At 45.0% G+C, this 21,287-nt stretch overlaps 2 protein-coding genes across 2 annotated transcripts in view; one reads left to right on the top strand and one right to left on the bottom strand.

Annotated features, from left to right (window-relative positions):
* The window catches only part of LOC122551904 (uncharacterized protein KIAA2012 homolog), a 54,633-nt gene extending 41,157 nt beyond the window's left edge, over window positions 1–13,476 (top strand). Inside the window, exons 21-25 of the mRNA XM_043694472.1 lie at window positions 2,789–3,087; window positions 3,907–4,106; window positions 5,060–5,232; window positions 6,283–6,502; window positions 13,284–13,476. Coding sequence (XP_043550407.1) covers window positions 2,789–3,087; window positions 3,907–4,106; window positions 5,060–5,232; window positions 6,283–6,502; window positions 13,284–13,476 — 1,085 coding nt within the window. The remainder of the gene's footprint in view (window positions 1–2,788; window positions 3,088–3,906; window positions 4,107–5,059; window positions 5,233–6,282; window positions 6,503–13,283) is intronic.
* LOC122551903 overlaps window positions 11,846–21,287 on the bottom strand; it is a 66,882-nt gene continuing 57,440 nt past the window's right edge. Inside the window, exons 14-19 of the mRNA XM_043694471.1 lie at window positions 20,951–21,020; window positions 20,735–20,836; window positions 18,049–18,113; window positions 17,201–17,309; window positions 16,511–17,120; window positions 11,846–14,851 (exon numbers count right to left, since the gene is read on the bottom strand). Of these exons, the coding sequence (XP_043550406.1) occupies window positions 14,692–14,851; window positions 16,511–17,120; window positions 17,201–17,309; window positions 18,049–18,113; window positions 20,735–20,836; window positions 20,951–21,020 (1,116 nt within the window). The 3' untranslated portion in view covers window positions 11,846–14,691. The remainder of the gene's footprint in view (window positions 14,852–16,510; window positions 17,121–17,200; window positions 17,310–18,048; window positions 18,114–20,734; window positions 20,837–20,950; window positions 21,021–21,287) is intronic.

Here is a 21,287-nt window from a genome sequence, read left to right as displayed (position 1 = left end):
GTTACCCTTTTGTCCTTAATGTATTTGTAAAATCCCTTTGGATTCTCCTTAATTCTATTTTCCAAAGCTATCTCATGTACCCTTTTTGTCCTCCTGATTTCCCTCTTAAGTATACTCCTACTTCCTTTATAATCTTGGAAGGATACACTCAATCTATCCTGTCTGCACTTGACATATGCTTCCTTCTTTTTCTTAACCAAACCCTCAATTTCTTTCGTCATCCAGCAATCCCTTTACTTACCAGCCTTCCCTTTCACCCTGACAGGAATATACTTTCTCTGGATTCTTGTTATCTCATTTCTGAAGGCTTCCCATTTTGCAGCCGTCCCTTTACCTGTGAACATCTGCCTCCAATCAGCTTTTGAAAGTTCTTGCCTAATACCATCAAAATTGGCCTTTCTCCAATTTAGAACTTCAACTTTTAGATCTGGTCTATCCTTTTCCATCACTGTTTTAAAACGAATAGAATTATGGTCACTGGCCCCAAAGTGCTCCCCCACTGACACCTCAGTCACCTGCCCTGCCTTATTTCCCAAAAGTAGGTCAAGTTTTGTACCTTCTCTAGTAGGTACATCCACATACTGAATCAGAAAATTGTCTTGTACACAATTAACAAATTTTTCTCCATCTAAACCTTTAACACTATGGCAGTCCCAGTCGATGTTGGGAAAGTTAAAATCCCTGACCATAACTACCCTATTATTCTTACAGATAGCTGAGATCTCCTTACAAGTTTGTTTCTTAATTTCCCTCTGACTATTAGGGGGTCTATAATACAATCCCAGTAAGGTGATCATCCCTTTCTTATTTCTCAGTTCCACCCAAATAACTTCCCCGGATGTATTTCCGGGAATATCCTCCCTCACCACAGCTGTAATGCTATCCCTTATCAAAAATGCCACTCCCCCTCCTCTCTTGCCTCCCTTTCTATCCTTCCTGTAGCATTTGTATCCTGGAACATTAAGCTGCCATTCCTGCCCATCCCTGAGGCATATTTCTGTAATTGCTATGATATCCCAGTCCCATGTTCCTAACCATGTTCTGAGTTCATCTGCCTTCCCTGTTAGGCCCCTTGCATTGAAATAAATGCAGTTTAATTTATTATCCTACTTTGTCCCTGCCTGCCCTGACTGTTTGACTCTCTTCTGTTCTCAACTGTACCAGTCTCAGATCGATCTCTTTTCTCACTATCTCCCTGGGTCCCACCCCCCTCACCTCACTAGTTTAAATCCTCCCAAGCAGTTCCAGCAAATCTCCCTGCCAGTATATTAGTCCTCTTCCAATTTAGGTGCAATCCTTCCTTCTTGTACAGGTCACTTCTACCCCAAAAGAGATTCCAATCATCTAAAAATGTGAATCCATCTCCCATACACCAGCTCCTCAGCCATGCATTCATCTGCTCTATCCTCCTGTTCCTGCCCTCAATAGTTCGTAGCACTGGGAGTAACCCAGATATTACTACCCTTGAGGGCCTCCTTTTTAAATTTCTGCCTAACTCTCTGTAATCTCCCTTCAGAATCTCAACCTTTCCCCTTCCTATATCGTTGGCTCCAATGTGGACAATGACCTCCTGCTGGCCCCTCTCCCCCGTGAGAACATTCTGCACCCTCTCTGAGACATCCTTGATCCTGGCACCAGGGAAACAACACACCATTCTGCTTTTTCTCTGCTGGCCACAGAAACGTCTGTCTGTACCTCTGACTACAGAATCCCCTAATACAATTGATCTCTTGGAAGCCAACATACCCCTTTTTGCATTAGAGCCAGTCTCAGTACCAGAAACTTGGCTGTTCATGCTATGTTCCCCTGACAATCCATCACCCCCTACATTTTCCAAAACAGCATTCCTGTTTGAAATGGGTATATCCACAAAAGACTCCTGCACTAGCTGCCTACCTCTCTTACCCTTCCTGGAGTTAACCCATCTATGTGACTGTATCTGAGACTTTCCCCCCTTCCTATAACTGCCATCCATCACATACTGTTGCTGTTGCAAATTCCTCATCGCTTCTATCAGCCTCTCCAACTGATCCACTCGATCTGATAAGATTCGCATCCAACAGCATTTATGGCAGATATAATCCGCAGTAACCCTTAAACTCTCTTTAAACACCCACATCTGACAAGTAGTACATATCACTGCAAAGGCCATTTTTGCTCCTTCACAATCTACAGACCCAGAAAATAACACCATCTTATTCCTCTACAAACACTGCCCCAGGTTAAATTAATAGCTATGGCTTATATTTTAAGTTTAATCAAGAGACTTATCTCCAAAAACATATAATCAAGAAAGAACCCACTGTACTCACTAATACAGCCTTTCTCTTGGACAGACTTAAAACAACAATTAACTTATCTGATTCTGTGCTTTGAACTTCACCCAACAGTTCCTTCAAGATTAGTTGTGAATTTCACTGTTTGTTAATTTTCCCAGATGCACTCCGATGTCCAGCGATACACAAATTCAAACAGCAAAGGCGGTAACTGTGCAGGTTCTCTCTCTCTCTCTCTCTCTCTCTTTAGAAAGATTCAGCACCAATATTTACACCCCCATTCCCAAATCCCTCGTCTCAAAGCTCGGCATCTTGTTCCCAGGTCACAATGGTGTGATCCGGTTCATACCGTGAATCCTGTTGATGTCACTGTGGTCAAACTGGTGCTACTGACCGTCAGGGCTGAATCTCTTCTTGATTGCCGATCACCATCTTATCCAGATGCAAGCGAATGAGAAGGCCATCCCAAAGTTGACAAGTAAATGAAATCCTCCCTCCATTTGCTTGTATAGGGAGGCCCAGGGAATTGAGAGCGCGGCAACCCCAGCAACGATTCCCGTCCCAAACGAAGCAGAAGGAATCTTCCAAACCGGTGAAAAGGGAAACGGTGAGAAGCGATGGTGAGGAGGAGGATGCAGAGCAGAGCTCTGAGGAATGTGGACCCCTGCACTCAACCAGGATGAGGAACACTCCAACATCAGGGTCAACACTCACTGCCTTTACTGCTGGCCAGGATCCCAACTCCCAATACAACAACACCAAAATGAGAGATCCAGAGAAGGATCAGGTGATGTACAGAGAGCCTTTCAGAGTAAGTGACACTGGAATTGGGTCAGACAGCTGCTCAAAGGAAAAGACATATCCAGGGAAGGAGTTGGGCCACTGGCATTTAGCAACCCCCCCACCCCCCACCCACCTTTAACATCATCTGGCTCCACTCCTGCCTCAGCCCATCGACTGCAGAAACCCTCACCTATACCTTTAATTAACTCTAGATTCGACTGTCTGAGTACTTTTCTGGTAGGCCTCCAACATTCTAGTCTCCGTAAACTTGAAGTCCTTCTTAACTTGCAACAGGTCCTGGTCCCCTATCTTCCCTGTGCTCACCGGCCTGTGGTCAACAATACTTCCATTGCAAAGTCCTTGTTATCAAATCCCTCCATGTCCTCTGCAAAATCTGTAGTCATCCAATTCTGGCCTCTTGCAGCATCCCTGATTCTAATCCCTCTTAGTTTGGCAGCAAAGTCTTCAGCTGCCTGGGCTCCTAAGTTTTGCAATATCCTTCCTACATCTCCCTTGTTCTCCCTTTCCTCCATCTTTGGCCTGGCCGTTGCTAATCTGGTAACTCATGTCAACTTTTGTTTCATTACAATTCTGTGACGGTGCTATATAAATCAAGTTGTTGCTGTTGAGGTGAACTGTCAGCATTCTTCACAGTAAAGTGGGAGAAGTGTCCTTGTGCCATCACACAAATCAGCCTGCTTACCCAGAGGCCCCAGGGATCAATCTCAGGTTCCATAACAGGCCAAAAGCCAACTCTCCCTCACAACTGAGGTAAAATCCAGCTGGGGCTTTTTTACTGAGAAAGCCCCTGCTCCAGCATGCTCTAACTGTCTTTGTATCTGATTAGGAGAATCCGGGCTACCCACAGGGGACTACACATTTACCAGGCTCAAGGTCCCTCAGGAGGTCAGGGAGCAGCAGCCTGATGGAGGGTGGAGATTGGCCCCAGAGCCAAGAGGAGCACAGCGAGCAGAGACGGCAAGAGGTGGAGCGCCGAATTCAGCAGGAACTGGACAATGATCAAAGACAGAAAGAACAGGAGATCAGGTAGCAGGAGCTGGCGACCGGGGGCGGGGGGAGCAAGGGTTTAAAAATCCATCTCCTATGGGTTTTGTGCAGCAGTATTCTCAGTCAAAGACACCTGCCCAGGTTCAGGGCATAGCAGGTGCCTGGGGTTAGAGAGAATCTCACCCAACCCTAAAATCATCAGCCCACTCCATTCTCAGAGTTCAGATGCCTGAAGCTCAGTACTAGTTTGTTGGCCCTTTTCCACAATCCTGGCAGTACCTGGAACTCTGCAGAGACTGTCTGGAGTACTAGCTATAAGCCTGGGTTCTTTATAACTCTCTGTATAATTGGCACCTTGCACTGTTATTGCTGTAAAAACGACAAGCTGCTGCAGTGTTTACCCTTGCACTCATACCGAGACACATGCAAGAATGCACAATTTCAAAGGCAGCAATAATTTATATTATGGGAATAAAGGGTGCAGATTGGTTAGCAAGTCAACTCTGATTTAGATTTCTTACAGTGTGGAAACAGGCCCTTCGGCCCAACAAGTCCACACCGATCCTCTGATGAGCAACCCACCCAGACCCATTCCTCTACATTTACCACTTCACCTAACACTACGGGTAATTTAGCATGGCTAATTCACCTGACCTACACATTTTTGGACTGTGGGAGGAAACCAGAGCACCTGGAGGAAACCCACACAGACATGGGGAGAATGTACACACTCCACACAGACAGTTGCCTGAGTTGGGAATTGAACGCAGGTCTCTCGTGCTGTGAGGCAGACGTGCTAACCACTGTGCCACCGTGCCGCCCTAATTAGCCTTGATTAGTCAAGGTATTGCCATGGAGAATGCACTACATTCCTTGAGGAATGTGAGGAGAAAATAGATACAGGCCCAGTAACATGCAAGACCGCAAACCACCATCTCTGACATCCAGCCTGCAGTGTTACCCCGGTGACGGACTTTGCTTGTGATTTACAGGAACCAAAGGCAACAACGCGAGCACGCGATATTGCAGCAGCAGGAGGCTGAGCAGAACCGGCAACAACAGGAGCAGCAGTCACAACGACGGGAACAAAGGCAGCAGGAGGAATATCGTAGGAAAGTGCAGGAAATGCAGCGGAGGAAAGAGAGGAGCTTGGCAGAGAGAGCAGGTGGGTGGATGGGGGTAACCGACATGCAGATTTGTTTTTTTATAAAAATGCGCTCATGGGATGTTCACATCTCTGACTTGGCCAGCATTTATTGTCTATCTCTAGCTGCCCTGTACAAGGTACTGCTGAGTTGTCTGCTTGAACCACTGCAGTCCACTTGTTGTAGGTAGGAAACATACACAGTACTGTCAGGGAATTCTAGGATTTCTTCACTCAGAGGGTTTTGAATCTCTGGAATTCTTTACCCCAGAGGGCTGTGGAAACTCAATCATTGAGCAGGTTCAAGACAGAAATTGCCAGGTTTCTGAAGACCAATGACTTCAGGGATATTAAGATAATGCGGCAAAGTAGCATTTGAGTAGATGTGATCTACCGTATATACTCGAGTAATCATCACATTTTTTGACAACTTTTTAAGGTTAAATTTATGAGGTTGACTATTACATGGATACTATTTTTGAGGGGCTGAAACTCAGGCCTGTCAAAATTCATATCATATCATTAGCAGATGTCCAACTGATCTCTAAACAAATAAAGAAAAAAAACAGTGAATTGTGGCAATTCTGAAGACCCAGATTGGAGCAGGACAATCAGCACACTGACTAATTAATGTTGGTCTGTTATCTGTGAAGAACTAAGGGTGACTTTTATGAGATATATGGAAAATTCCAGATTTTGTGGCCAAAAATAGGGGGTTGACCTTTACATGAGATCGAGTGTAGACGGTAACTGAATGGCAAAGCAGGCCTGATGGGCTGAATGGTCTACTCTTATTTCAATGTGCTATGGGGTGTACAGTGCCAGACGGGAGGGAATCATTCCCTTAAGATAGGCAGGAGTCATGGTGAGTGGGATGAGGCTTTGCCGTGATTTACAAAGCCAATGCTGACTTGTCCCATGGGGTGGTTCAGGAGGACACTTGGTGCTTTTCAGAAATTTAGTACGAATGATGAAGAGATGTGGGAATGAGTTCAGAGATAAAGAGATAAGAGTGAGGCCAGTGCATGCACAGTAAGTGAAGTGTCTGTGTTTCTCACCTTGCTGCACCAGAGGAGGAGAAGAGACTTCAGAGAGAGCGTCAGAAAGAGCAAGAAGAAGAGGAAGAGCTTCTGAAGGCAATGGATGAACCACAGAGAATGGAATACCTGAGGCTAAAGCAGATTAAAGAGGAGAGAGAGAAGGAGGAGATGGAGGAACGGCACAGGAAGGAGGGGGAAAGAAGCAGGATTCTGACGCAGGAGGCGATGCAGGAAGCAATCTTTCTGCTGCAGTGAGTATCACAGCAACTGAAACAGAGAGCACTGGAAACCCAGACACAGACAGACACACACACGCACCGCGCTCATAACCCAGACACAGGCAGGGTGCTGGATACCCAGACACAGACAGACAGACAGACACACGCACCACGCTCATAACCCAGACAGACAGGGTGCTAGATACCCAGACACAGACAGACAGACACACACACTCGCACCGTGCTCATACCCCAGACACAGGCAGGGTGCTGGAAACCCAGACACAGACAGACAGACAGACGCACCACGCTCATAACCCAGACACAGACAGGGTGCTGGAAACCCAGACACAGACAGACAGACGCACCACGCTCATACCCCAGACACAGGCAGGGTGCTGGAAACCCAGAAACACACACACACCGTGCTCATAACCCAGACACAGGCAGGGTGCTGGATACCCAGACACAGACAGACAGACACACACACGCACCACGCTCATAACCCAGACACAGGCAGGGTGCTGGATACCCAGAAACACACACACACCGTGCTCATAACCCAGACACAGGCAAGGTGCTGGAAACCCAGACACAGACAGACAGACACACACACACGCACCGCGCTCATAACCCAGACACAGGCAGAGTGCTGGATACCCAGACACAGACAGACAGACACACACACGCACCACGCTCATAACCCAGACACAGGCAGGGTGCTGGATACCCAGACACAGACAGACAGACACACACATACGCACCGTGCTCATAACCCAGGCACAGGCAGGGTGCTGGAAACCCAGACACACACACACACACCACGCTCATAACCCAGACACAGGCAGGGTGCTGGATACCCATACTGATGCCGCAGAATTTTAGTCCCACTTTCCATGGTCCTTTGGGTTTAATTAGGATATCAACAATCCAAGGCAGTTGTTACACCAATGTTCTTTATTAAAGCATAGTGTGCTACAAATAAAATGCGACTACATTCTTACACGTGTTTACAGGTGAACCCCTTTAAACTGACTTGTCTGAAAAACAGACCAGAATAGGTGATCAGCCTGCTCTGTCTCAAATTCTTGTCCTTGATCAATCAACCTTCCTCTGAGCGAGCTAAATATTTTACTGTGAGGCGAGCTACTGAATACTCTTTCCATATAAAGCAGCTCTACACTTTACACTCTTGACACAGTGAAGTCTCCGCAAAATGAACAGTTTGACCACTGACCAACAACACAAACATGTCATGATTTCCATGTCAGCTTGATCAATTAACTCATTAAAACTTGTCTGTGTCTCTTTGCAAAGAAGTTCATCTCTTTCCTTTAATGAACCTTAACGTAAAACTTTAGCATGAGCTCACTGTTCACCACTTTTATGTTATCCAATCAACTGAATGATTTTAACAGCACAATTTTTTGGCAATCACAAATTCAGCTGATAAACAGTCCACATTATCACATCTGATTTACTGTATCTGTTTTAAACTAAACTTCATCTTTTCTAGAGTAACAGTGACAGTTCACTCCATTATTGCTCGAGTTATAAGACTTGATGTGAACAAACACATTCATTCAGACCCAACTACAAACACTTTAAAAACCCATGAGCTTTTGAATCATTAAGTTATCAGATTTCACATGTTTTCTCCTTCTCATTTTGTTCTAATTTCATTTCATTTCAGCTAACACAGCAAAGTGTAGGTCAATATCTCCACATTCCACCCTTTAAAATCTCTGAGACACTTCAAAGATGGAACGAAACAGAAGCATACTCATTCCCTCTTGATGATCCTTGGCTCAGAAGCTCAAATTTCATCTGTTGTTTGTGCCTTAAGGCATCTCACAAGCACAGGCTACCGCTACACAAGTCTCTTCCATATCACCACTGAAGGCGCCGGCATTGTCCAATTAACAGACGCCGTAAAACCATCCAAAGCTTTCTCTGTGTTGGAGATGGGGTGGGCAGACAATTGCTATGTTTCCCACCTTACACCCATCAAGGTGGACCCTGAAATTACTTTCCCTGACTGTACAACATAAGAGTGCATGTTGTTTTACACCATATGGTGTCCTTCTTTATGTGATTCCAATATTGTCTTAGTTTCCCTGTTTTGAATTTCTCTTTCCTGTTATGTTGGAATTGCTAACTTGTTCCCACATTTTGATGTCCTTGGGCCGTTGGCCGGCATAGATCATGGGACTAGTGTTGTCCATAATACTGGACAGGCCCCTATTCAAGAACTCAAACACTCCCCTCCTTGTACAGTTCTATACTGTCACCTGACCCCCTAATATCCCACTTCTGTGTTTTGTTTGGCATCAGCTCTAATTTAATTTGCTGGTGCCTCTTCCCAAAGTTACAGGGTGCTTGTTTGTACAGTTTGCCGCAACTGTTCCCATAATGAATTTGTTTATTCAGCTCTTGAGTCTGCTGGACCAATAAGGGAAGGGAATGCTACAATTGTAGCAAAGGGGGCACTTTAAGCAGGAATGCTGGACTCCAAATAAATGGAGAAAAGAAAAAATGCATATTTGACTTCAGAAAGTTAGGGGAATGATGCTGAGAGGCAGCTGAAGTCAGACCATGGGAAAGGTCCATACCCACAATTGGGAGAGAACCTCTCCCTCCAATCTGCCCTGATTGTCTTCTCAAGTGGGCAAGACCCTGTGCCCTTGTGTGTAGGGGAAGACAATGGGGAATGTATCCAGTTGGCCCAGAGGGTGATCCATTCATCAAAGCCACTGGGATCTCCCCTCTTCAGGGGACAACCATACCAACTGGTATGGTTGGCATGAGGAGGTGTGTAGCCTGCCTGTTACTGCCTCATAGGAAGAGAACACTTCACTGCCATTTCTGAGCTTGTTCCTTTTACAGGACCATTTTAATGTTACTGTTGATGCGCTTCTCTGTTCTGGAGCACCTCCTGGGCCAATTGTATTACCTCTTGTCGGAAATCCTCTTCTTTTTCCTCAACTTGTGACTGGTTGCTCATCAGTATCTTCACTAAGAGTTCCTGCAAATCATATGGTTTCATTGTTGCCCCACCTAGCCTCTCCCCACTGCACCATGAATTATCACAATCCCTAGTCTTCCACCACTCCTCCCAGAGACCGTCATTGACCGTATCCTCTACCACACCGTCATTGACCATATCCACTACCACACTGTGAGCAGTGAGCCAATCTGCTTCTGTCGCTCCCTTAATCAGCTCTCCCTACTTCATTAATATTCAATTCCATGGAGTCTCTAGGTTTCCTCACCCTTAATAGAAGAGGAATAGAAGAAGAATCCTCAGTTTGGAAACAGGCCCTTCAGCCCAACAAGTCCAGACCAAGCCTCTGAAGAGTAACCCACCCAGACCCATTCCCCTACATTTACCCCAGACTAATACACCTAATCTATGCATCCCTAAACACTATGGGCAATTTAGCATGGCCAATTCACCTAACCTGCACCCGGAGGAATCCCACGCAGACACAGGGAGAATGTGCAAACTCCACACAGATCCGAGGCAGGAATCGAACCCGGGTTCCCTGGCGCTGTGAGGCAACAGCGCAAACCACTGAGTCACCATGACACCCCGAAGTGTAATTTAGGAAATGTTTCAACCATTTTTCAACCACGATCCCTAATTGATCAGGGATATATGGCACTGTGTATTCATGTTCTTTCTCCCCATTCTGTCCAGCTGATATTGGTCCCTATGATGGGTATTAAGACTCAAGGGTTTTCATCCCACTCCCATTTCCAAGTCAGCCATGAAACCCTCCAGTTGGTATGGTTGTCTCCTGAAGAGGGGAGATCCCAGTGGCTTTGATGAATGGATCACCCTCTGGGCCAACTGGATACATTCCCCATTGTCTTCCCCTCTACACAAGGGCAGAGGGTCTTGCCCACTTGAGAAGACAATCAGGGCAGATCGGAGGGAGAGGTTCTCTCCCAACTGTGGGTATGGACCTTTCCCATGTTCTGACTTCAGCTGCCTCTCAGCATCATTCCCCTAACTTTCTGAAGTCAAATACACCTTCTGTCTTTTCTCCGTTTATTTGGAGTCCAGCATTCCTGCTTAAAGTGCCCCCTTTGCTACAATTGTAGCATTCCCGTCCTGCTCAGAGTCCCATTAACCCCTTGATTCTTCTCCTGATTCCATGCCTTGAGGGGACTGCTTTTCACTTCACACACCTTTCTCCTTCGGCTTCTATTCTGGCCCCACTTTCTTATTCCGTTCACATAAGGCAGCTGGGAATTCATTCGGCCCTTCCTGGAGATTATCTAAGGGTTGCTCCATGTCCCGGAGTGCTACCCATGGCAACCAGTACATCATTTTGAAACGCAACCCATCCCCCTGTTCCTCATTTAAATGTAATGGAGAAGGTGGCATCAGGCCACTGGATAACGTCAATAATAACTTTCCATTATTTCCCACTCCCATCCCTCCATCCAAATTCTGGAGATTAGTCATCTGATCCAATTCCTGGAAATATCTGAATGGGTCCTTCCCAAAGTTCAATTTAGGAAACCTTTCAACCCATATCCATAATTGATCAGGGATATGTGGTACTGTGTATTCATGTTCCTTCTCCCCATTCTGCCCAGCTGATATTGGCCCCTATGATACAGAGCCATCGATGGCTATTTACGGAGATATCTTGAACATCTTCTGACTAAAGATCACTAATGTGCATCTCACCGCTGCACTGCACACACCATCCCTCTTGTTCATTTCAGAACCTCCTGTAGCCTGTCCATCTTATCCCAATATAAGCCAGGATTCTCCTCCTGTCACCGTCTTCCAGGACATTTCTTTGACCAGACAATGATAAGCTATAGTCAGGTCTTTACACTGCTGTTTGGCTTCCTCAGCTCTTCACCATTGTTTAAATTCCTTTTCTGTCAGACCATCAGACAGCTGATTCCCAACACACCCACTTTCCAACAAATTGCAGTCACGACACCATTTCTCCCTTTCTAATTCATATTTGCTTGATTCCTCTATTCGTCCTCACCTCTAAAGTTGTTGCAACAACTTCTCCATAACGACCTCCCGTTTTTAAAAATTTTCATTTAAAATCCACCATCTCTCATCATGAATTTTTTTTTTTGAAATGCCATTATCATTTGTGCCTTACAAGTGGGCACTCGAGTTCACTCAGCTTCCTGGACTGGATCCTCTCTACTTAAAATGGAGTCTTCTTTGTGACATAAACTTCCTGTTGTCTCTTTCATTACTTAGCATGGATATTTCTTTTATCGTCAACCCTCATGGCTGTCTCAGCAATAATATGTCAGCTTTTATTCCGACTTTCCCTGGTCCGTCTAGTTTACTCTGAATATCAATAAACCAAGGCAGGTCTTACAACAGAATATACGCAATGTTCTTTATTAAGGCGAAGTGTAATACAAAAATATCTTCCTCATACAATGTTTTCAATCACTTTTATACTGACTTGGGCCAAAGATCAGACTAGGACAGGATTTGACTGCTCTGTCTCATCATTGATCAATCAAGCATGTTAAGTATTTTACTGGAAGAGCAGAAAGCAGCTCGCCTTACATGTAAAATGTAGAGCTTTTATACTCTTGACACTATCCAGTCTCCAGAAAATGAACAATTTGACCCCTGAGAAACATGTCATGATGTTGGTTTGACCTCAGTAAGACTTGTTCATCCCTTGCCTTTAATGAAATGTGACTTGAGCTCACTGTTCACAATTTTTATGTCATCCAATCAACCAAATGATATTTACACAGCACAATTTTTGATAACCATAAATTTAGATGATAAATAATCCATATTATCACATCCGGTTCACTGATTTAAACTAAACTTCAGCTTTTCTAGAGTTACAATGACAGTTTAGTCTATTATTGCTCGAGTTACAAAACTTGATGTAAACAAACATGTTCCTTCAGCACAAACAAACACTTTAAAAAGCCATGACCTATTCTAATCATTAGGTTATTACCAATTTTTAAAAAAGATTTCATTCTCATTTCATTTCAGCTTTTGCAGTAATTTTTTTAGATTAATATCTACACCCAGACTGGCACAGAGTGCTGGAAATCCAAACACATGCAGTCCAATCCAGGAGTTGGAAGACTTATTGTAAACAAATATGTTCTTTCAGCCCAAACACAAACATAGAAGCATATGAGCAGTAAGGGTAACAGTAGGAGTAGGCCATACAATGTGATCATGGCTGATCAGGCAAACCAGTCTAAGCAACCTTTTGATCCCTTTTGCTCTAAGAACTATATGTCATTCCCTGTAAACACTCAATATTTTGCCCACAGCCACTCTTTGGGTGAAGAAATTTCTCCTCATCTCTATCCTAAATGGCCCCTCCCTTGTATCCTTAGACTGTTATCCCTGGATCTGGAATCCCCCGTCATTGGGAATATCGGAGCCTAACAATGAGTTTATGAAATCTCCTCACCCACATTATTGCCTCGGTCACCATCCTGCAGTCAGCTGTGAACACTTTTAAAAACCCAGGGCTTTTCTAATCATTAGGTCATCACCAAGGTTCATATGTTTCCTCCTTCACATTTCATTCTAATTTTGTTTCATTTTGGCAAACATGGAAAATTTTAGTTAATATCTATCAAGACAGATACACTACTGGAAAACCAGGCACTTGTGCACACTCACTGTTCGAAACTCAGATTACACTCCATAGCCTCTTTCCTCACCCTCCCTAATCTCATTCTTCCCTTGAACCATCAGCCCCACACTCACCTCATCATCTATCCCCGCTGCCTCCTCTCTACCTGTTACTAACCATATTTTCTCTGATTTCAGTCAAAAGGGGCTGATGGAACGTGACCTAACATTTTCTCGGAATCTGTGGGTAGAGTTCCTCGGCCTGGAGCGAGATCAAAACATCACCAGGCCCTGGGTCTTCTCATACTTTGAATTGATCAACTTCCTGGGTCTGCAGACCCCAGTGGAAGAGGGAACAGAAGAGAGCAGCCATGTTGGTCAATGGGACTGAGCAAAGAGGAGACCCGGAGAGGAATGGAATCCATTTTCTTAAAACTCTTGTTCTAACCAGACAGTGTGGAGCATGAGAGGCAAGTTTGAATACGTCAGTCAGGGGAGGCTGATCACATATACAACTTTGAATCTGTGAAATTATCACAGGCAGTTGCAGAAATACTCTTGCACACGTTCATATATACATGCGTACATACTTGCACATAAATGAACACATGTATGAACACACAGACAAGTACATTTGTTTACACAAAGATATTTACACAGACATGTACTACCGTACACACACAGACATAAACCCTGGCACAGACATGCAGTACTCGAATTATCCCTTACCAATGCAAAGAAAAATCAGAAAAATGACAAATACAGTCATGAGACACAGAATGATTAGAATGGAGAGAGCACAAATAGCAGAGGGAAACAGATGAAGAGTAGAGAGGTTGGTGACAGAACGACAGGAGGGTAAGGACATCACACCATATCATAAGTAATAAAATGTCATGGGTCAGCCTCACAAACGTCAAATAATAAAGTCACTCATATAAAATTTTAGAAACGTCTGTACTTTTTTTACATAAATAGGACACCTTTCAAAGTTCCGCAGTGCATGCTTTTACATTCATTGGGAGAACTTCAGCCAGAGCAACTTAGTTACTGTCAGTTCCCCAGGTAAGGGCTGGAATCTCCTTCTGGATCCCAGCATCACCTAGTTCCAGGCATTCCACTCCTGCCTCACTGCTCTAGCCCTTGTCAGACAATAGGTGCAAGCAGCAAAACTAGATAGGGCCCTCGGTGAATGACCTGCCCAGAGCTGGTGCTGAGTACAGAAGGCAGGAAAGAAGCCACAGGAGAAATATAAAATCACAGCAGGTGACAAAAACCTTCAATGAAATTCCCAATCCCAACCTCTCACAAAACCCTTCAATATTTTCATTAATGTAATATTGTTTCTTTAAAAATTCTGCTAGGAAATATTGCCGTCTTCATGGCAAAACGGTCTGGGTAATGACGTAATCTATAACTTGTTCAGATCAGAACCAATTGTTGAGTTAACGATCTGCGTTGACAACAAGATGAAGAGGCTTCCTGACAGAGACAGTCACACTGTCCTTCCCGACTCACCATCAATCATTCCTTGCACACAGAACCTACTAAGAATCCCCAGGACTTGCAAACCCCAAAGTCCACCTTGCTTCCTGTGCCACAGTGGCTAAGTGGAGTTTTTGAAACTGGCGAAGCTTTGGCTCACAGGGAAGTAAAGTTTCTTCCTGAGGGTATAACTGGGCTGTGGCATTTGGGTCTTGTCTTTCTTGTCCTTTTTCCCACTGACATCTCTGTTGACGATGGTCAGAATGCTCAATAGATCCTCTCTGGAAAAGAACAGAAGTCCATTAGATAGTGTCGCTCTGAATAATCTCTATTTTCACACTGCAATAAGATCAGTCGCAGTTGGAAGAGACAGATTCAGAGACCACAACCGCCTCACTCTTGCTGCGTTGCACGTCCCACTCTCCCCCAACTGTTGACAATGTCCCTCTCTCTCTCTCTTCGCCCTACCTACAGCCAAGTAACACCTCAGCTTGTCTCCACCCACATTTCCCTCACTTTTCTCCCTTCAAGAAAACAATCCTTAATTCTTCCATCCTTGCAAAGTACCATTGCTTTTCAAAGTCCTTCAATATGATGTTGCCTCAAAAATCTGTATCCATCTTTCCAGGAACTTCATGTTCGAAACCCTCCAGTACTGGAACGGCTTTTCAGCAAAGTCACAAACAATGTCCTAGGTAACTGTCGCAAAGGTAAACATTTCTTCCTCATCTTTCTCAAGCCGTCTGCAGCCTTTGACACAGTTAATCACAGCATCCCCCTCCAATGCCTCTCCACTGTCATCTAGCTGCGTGGGAGTGCTCTCACTTGGTGTTACTGGTCTAATCGAAACAAGCAATCGGACTTCTCTTCCTGCCCCTGCCCCATTAACTGCCCGGTCCCCACAAGGATTAATTCTTCGCCCCCATCTATTTCTGATCTTGCTATTCCTTGGTGACACTGTTCAAAGACACTGCATTTGTTTTCACATGAACACTGATGTCACCCATAACTACTTCACCAATACATCTGTCCACTCCTCCTCGTTGTTAAATTATCAGCCTAAATCCAACATCCAGAACATATTTCCTCCAATTAAGTACTGAGAAGACCAAAGCCATTGTTTTTGGCACCTGCTCCAAACTCCTTCTTTACCTCCATACTTGATCTAAGAATCTGAATAAGCCAATTAGTTCATAATCTTGTTCATATTTGAACCCAACATGAGCTCGAGCTCAATATCTGTGCCATATCTGCTTCATATCTGTAAAGCAGTCTTTCTCCACTTCGCCAACATCACCTGGCTGTGCTCCATCTCAGCCTTTCTGCTGCTGGAGCCATAATTCATGTTTTTGTTCCCTCCAGACTCGACTGTTCAAACCTACACCAAACTGGTGTCCAATTTTCTATTCTCTGCCGTTCATCTTAATTCTCAGCAAGTCCCGTACCCCTTTCACCCCTGTGCTTGATGACCTAGCTTGGTTTTAAAATTCTAATCCTTGCTTTCAAAATACTCCATGACCTCCCTCACCCTCCCCGTCTCTGTAACTTCCTCCAGCCTCATGACTCTTTAAGACATCAGTGCTTTTTTTTAATCCTGACCTCTTGTGTGTATCCTCAGTTTTAATCTAACCACCATCACTGGCCATGCCTGGGCCCTAAGGTTTGGCGATCCTTCCTTAAAGCTCACCGTCTCTCTACTTCTCTGACTCCCTTTAAGGCAGTGCTCAAATCTCACTCTTTGCCAGAGGTCATCCAATCTAGTATCTTGTTATACCGGCGAGTGTGGTAGTTTATTTTGTGCTGCTTCCGGGACCTTTATTTTAAGTGTGCCTTGTTGTGGAGTGTCCCACTCTCCATCCCAGTTTCTCTCCCCTTGTACCCCCCCCCCCCCCCAACTGTTGCTCGGTCACTATGAGGGAGGGTGGGAGCAGAGTGTGTACCTGAGACAGTATTTCTCCAGGTTCTCACACAGTGACTGGATATACCAGGTGCCCAGCTGAGTGTGTCGGAACGAGACGTATCCCTCCACCGTCGCCATGCCTAGGAGAAAGTCCGCCTCGTCAGGGATGGTGGCCATTGCGCTGCTAATGGCATCCTGCTCCAGCATGGGGTCGGTCTCAACACTGATCACCTCACTTCCGCTGCTCCTGGGCCTCGTTCCCACCAGACTCAACTCCGCCCCCACAGGGCTGTGATCTGCCCACATGAGGCTTGGTTCTGCCCCCACAGGGCTGACCTCGATCCCGACGCTGTCCTGTTTCTTGGAGCCCTGGCATGCCTGGATGAAGAAGAGCTTGGGCTTCTCTCGGAGGGTCGGGCACCGTAAGCCCGAGAAGAGCGAGGTGATTTCGCGGATGGCGACCATTTGGCCGTCAGTGCCGCACATCACACCCTGCTTGCCGTGCGTCAGGATGCAGCAGACAAAGCAATCCCGCTGCGAGTGGTCCATCTCCCGGTACCGATCCATGGTTTCTCTCATCTGCACAGCTGACTGGTTCCTGAACAGGACCACTTCGAATCCAAGCCACTTGAAGATAGCGTCGAGCCGTTCTGTGGAAACACAAGTTTGGGCCCATGGGTTAAGCGTCAATCACATTGACTGAGCACAAGTCAACAGTAACTATAATTACCCGCGTCCACTTCCGTTCCTTTGCGTGGTGGCATTGTCTTGAAGATACTGTTGTTAATTATGACGCAGTAGCCTCTTGGATTGCTCTCCATTTTGTACCTGCCCAGAATCTGTTACAAAGAGAGAATCTTGTGAGATACATCCAGGGACTTTTCACCAGTGCATCCAGCCCCAGAATATGATTATCAGTCACCTACAGGGTGTCCTTGTTCGGTGACTCCTTTCTGAAAAAATACAGTCTTATGAATCCCACAGACGCTTGGTTTTGACATTTACAATCAGGTCCCAACCTCTGTAGCTTTTTGGGATAGAGAGAGAGCATGAGCTCTCCACTGCCCTTTCTACAGAGGGCTGCTTCCTCACATCACCCCGAAAGGCTAAGCATTAATTTAAAGGTTCTGCCCCGTACTCCAGACATGCTCCCACACACCTTACCCCCACCCCAGGAGAGGAAATACTTTCTATCTGAACTGCTTTTATCACCCAATTACGATAATACTTTATAACACCTCAATAAGATTATCTCTTAATTTTCCACATGTGAGGAAATCTCGCTCTGTGTACCCTGCCTTCGTAACTTAACCCTTTTAGTCCCAGTACCACCTTGGTGATTCTGTGCTGCATTGCCTCCAAGGCCAATTTGTCCTTCCTGAGGGGCAAACTGAACACAGTGCAAATGGAGTCCAGTAAAACCTTTAGATAACAACCTCCGCTCTTTGTAATGAAGCCCCCTTTAGTTAGAAGGTTTATATTACATTCACATTTTTAATAATCAGAACCTGGTTAAAATCGTGTAAAGAAACTAAACCAAAAAAAGCAAACAATGGGAGGTGAGTGAACTGCTCTCACCTGATGCTCAGATGTCACCTCAGTACTTGGACCTTGGAGGCCAATACCATCTTGCTCCTTCGTGTCTGCATAAAAGTAAATGATTCTCAGTAAATGCTGTAGTCCAGAAGATACACATCAGTGTGATAGAAACTAAATGAAAAGGGGTGCAGGGGCAGAAATTCCCAAGAGTTTGCACATCTGAGTCTTTGGAGAAATTTAGAACAAAATGCTAAAGAAAATCTGGCTCCTTAAAAAAATGTATTATTTTCCTGAACTGTGTACAGGTCCACCTATCTAAGGAAACATGTATTGGCATTAGATTCAGTCCAGATAATGTTCACTGGGCTGATAGCAAGTAGGACTGTCTTATGAGGAGAGGTTGAAGGGCCTGTACTCATTAGAGTTTAGAAGAATGAGAGGAGACCTTATTGAAACTTAAGAGATTCTTGGTGGAGTTGTTTCCCCTCGTGGGAAAGTTTCAGACCAGAGGGCAACATCTCAAAGTAAGGGGTCACTCATTTAAAGACAAGGAGGAATTTATTCTCCGAGGGTACTGAATCTGTGGAATTCTCTGTTGCAGAAGGCTGTCACGGCTATATCCTAAGTATACTCAAATCTGAGAAACAGATTTTTAATCAGTAAGGGAATCAAGGGTTATGGGGAAAAAGGCAGGGAAGTGCCGTCGAGGGCTATCACATCAGCAGACATGACGGGCTGAAGAGCCCACTCTGCTCCCATTGGGCAAATCTAAACTCTGCATCCTCTCAATGTGATGTTCCTGGGTCCAAATTCTCCAGATCTATAAACATTATAGACATTAGTGAGGGCACCGCACCTGATTCCGAGTCACCCACAAGATATTTCAAACTTTCGGAACCAGCACCCAGCATAGGGACCTTCCAAGTGGTGAGCAGTTACCAACTGATACCACCCCACACACCACCCTCTACAAAAGGAACGGAAGGAGGACGTTTAGCTCCTCAAGGCTGTTCCAATGTCCAACTGAATCATAGCTGCACTGTAACTCTATCTATCCACTTTGTCCCTTAATGCCCTTGTCTCATTAAACTCTACTGATCATGTGCTTAAATTCATTAACTGAACCCCAGTACCTATAGCTCTTTGTGGGAGTATTTTCCATATTTCTCCAACCTTATAAGTTGAGAAATGTTTCCTTATTTCAAGACCTGCTTCTGTTTTAATGTTACAGTCGTCTCTCATTGACCTAGGCCGGCCAACAGGAGAGGAAAAAAAAGATTTTGATCCACCCTTTCAAAATCTCAACCAGATTACCCCTTCACCATCTACATTCAAGTCAATACAGATTCAGTTCATATCACCTTTCTGACTCTTAGAAATGGAAGCAGACCCTTCGGTCCATCCAGTCCATGCCAAACATAATCCCAAACTAAACTAGCCCCACCTGCCTGCTCCTGACCCATATCCCTTCAAACCTTTCCTATTCATGTACTTATCCAAATGTATTTTAAACGTTGTAATTGTACCCACATCCTCAGGAAGTTCATTCCACACACAAATCACCCTCTGCCTAAAAAAACTTGCCCTTCATGACTTTTATTTTTAAAATCTCTCCCCTCTCATCTTAAAAATTGTCCCCTAGTCTTGAAATCCCTCACACTAGGGAAAAGACCATCAACCCTTATCTCTACCCCTCATTATTTTATAAACTTCAATACAGTTGCTTCTCAACCTCTTACGCTCCTGTGAAAGAAGTCCCAGCCTATCCAGCTTTTTTTCATAACTCAAACCTTCCATATCTGGCAACATCCTGGTAGATCTCTCTGAACCCTCTCCAGCTTAATAATATCCTTCTTATAACTTGACACAGTATTCCAGAAGAGGCCTCACCAATGTCCAGTACAACCTCAGATAAATACTGAGCCACCTATAAAAGGGACAGGTGCCCTAACAACTAGTCTTTTACACGGCACTGTATCGAATCACTTACTGAAACCCAACTGATTTCATCTGCTGATTTACCTTCATCCACGCAAGCTTCTTAGCCCAGCTCCAAGAACAGAACTAGTCTGACCCTGCTGAAGCCAAGCTGCCTCAGGGTAATCAGAAGTTAGCCATCTCAACAGCCCCTTATTAATCTGTCATTATTCTCAAAGCCCTTCCACAGGCTCAGGGCCAGGCTCCTGTCTATGAATCTTGTACAAGTGAATTTTGTTACATAAAAGGTACCAAGGTCCTGAAACCTCACATCACATTATCAGCTTCACCCTTCAGATCCAGGGAGCTCATTGATTCTTGATGTGTTCTTCAACTGACTTAACTAGTTTCTGAATTGTATTTCTTAATGTTAGACAATCATGTATCCTCGATGCAACATAACTGGCTATACAGTAACATGGCATAAACCCATTTGGTCATCCTAATTACTTAAAAACAGAAATAATGTTTATTTCTTCCTAACACACACCCGCTCTCAGATTGCCTCTCTCTTTTTCACTGCCTCTCATCTTCCCATCTCTTTCCTTGTCTCCGACACTCACTTACTCCTCTGTCTCATCTTGCTCTTCTCTTTCAGTCAATCTTGCTTTCACCATCTGCTTTCTGCTGTGTGCATACTCTTCACCCATCTCCTCACACCCAGAATTTCCTTATCTTGGACAGCGCTCTCCACCCTCTGCCTCTCTCACTGTGTATCTCTATGCCCTTTCCAGACGGAGTTGGTTACCTTGACTCTCGGGACTCTGTGTGCTGCTGCTGCTAGTGCTGCTGCTGCTGCTGCTGCTACTGCTGCTTGCATCCTGGACAGGACCTTGCTGGTTTTGAGTGACTGAAATATGGACAGAAAGCAGAGGCTGTGTTGGAGACCTAGACCCCAATATTATGTGGTGAAAGACCTGTCCCACCAGAACTGTACCCCAGTATTATACAATGACAAACGTACCAGAAAGCTGTGCCAGTTTTGCTGACAAGGGATTGTGCAATTCAACCATCCTGGGGGGTCCCAACCGTTCCTACAAAGAGAAAACAATTGTATCTGAGGATAGGATCATTATCAAACCTTAAATGGCAACAGTGACTGGCACACATGGAATGCCTTCCTCCACAGGCGAAACATCGAAGGACATAGAATCCCTACAGTGTGAAAGCAGGCCACTTAGCCCATCGAGTGCACATTCACCCTCTGAAAAGCATCCCTCCCAAATCCACCCTCCTACCTTATCCCTGTAACCCTGCATTTCCCATGGCTAATCTACCTAGCCTGCACATCCCCGGACACT

This window comes from Chiloscyllium plagiosum, chromosome 7 (genome assembly GCF_004010195.1).
Source record: "Chiloscyllium plagiosum isolate BGI_BamShark_2017 chromosome 7, ASM401019v2, whole genome shotgun sequence".
NCBI classification, from domain to species: Eukaryota; Metazoa; Chordata; class Chondrichthyes; order Orectolobiformes; family Hemiscylliidae; genus Chiloscyllium; species Chiloscyllium plagiosum.
The sequence above is the reverse complement of the archived record's forward strand: the minus strand, read 5'-3'. Positions and strand labels throughout refer to the sequence as shown.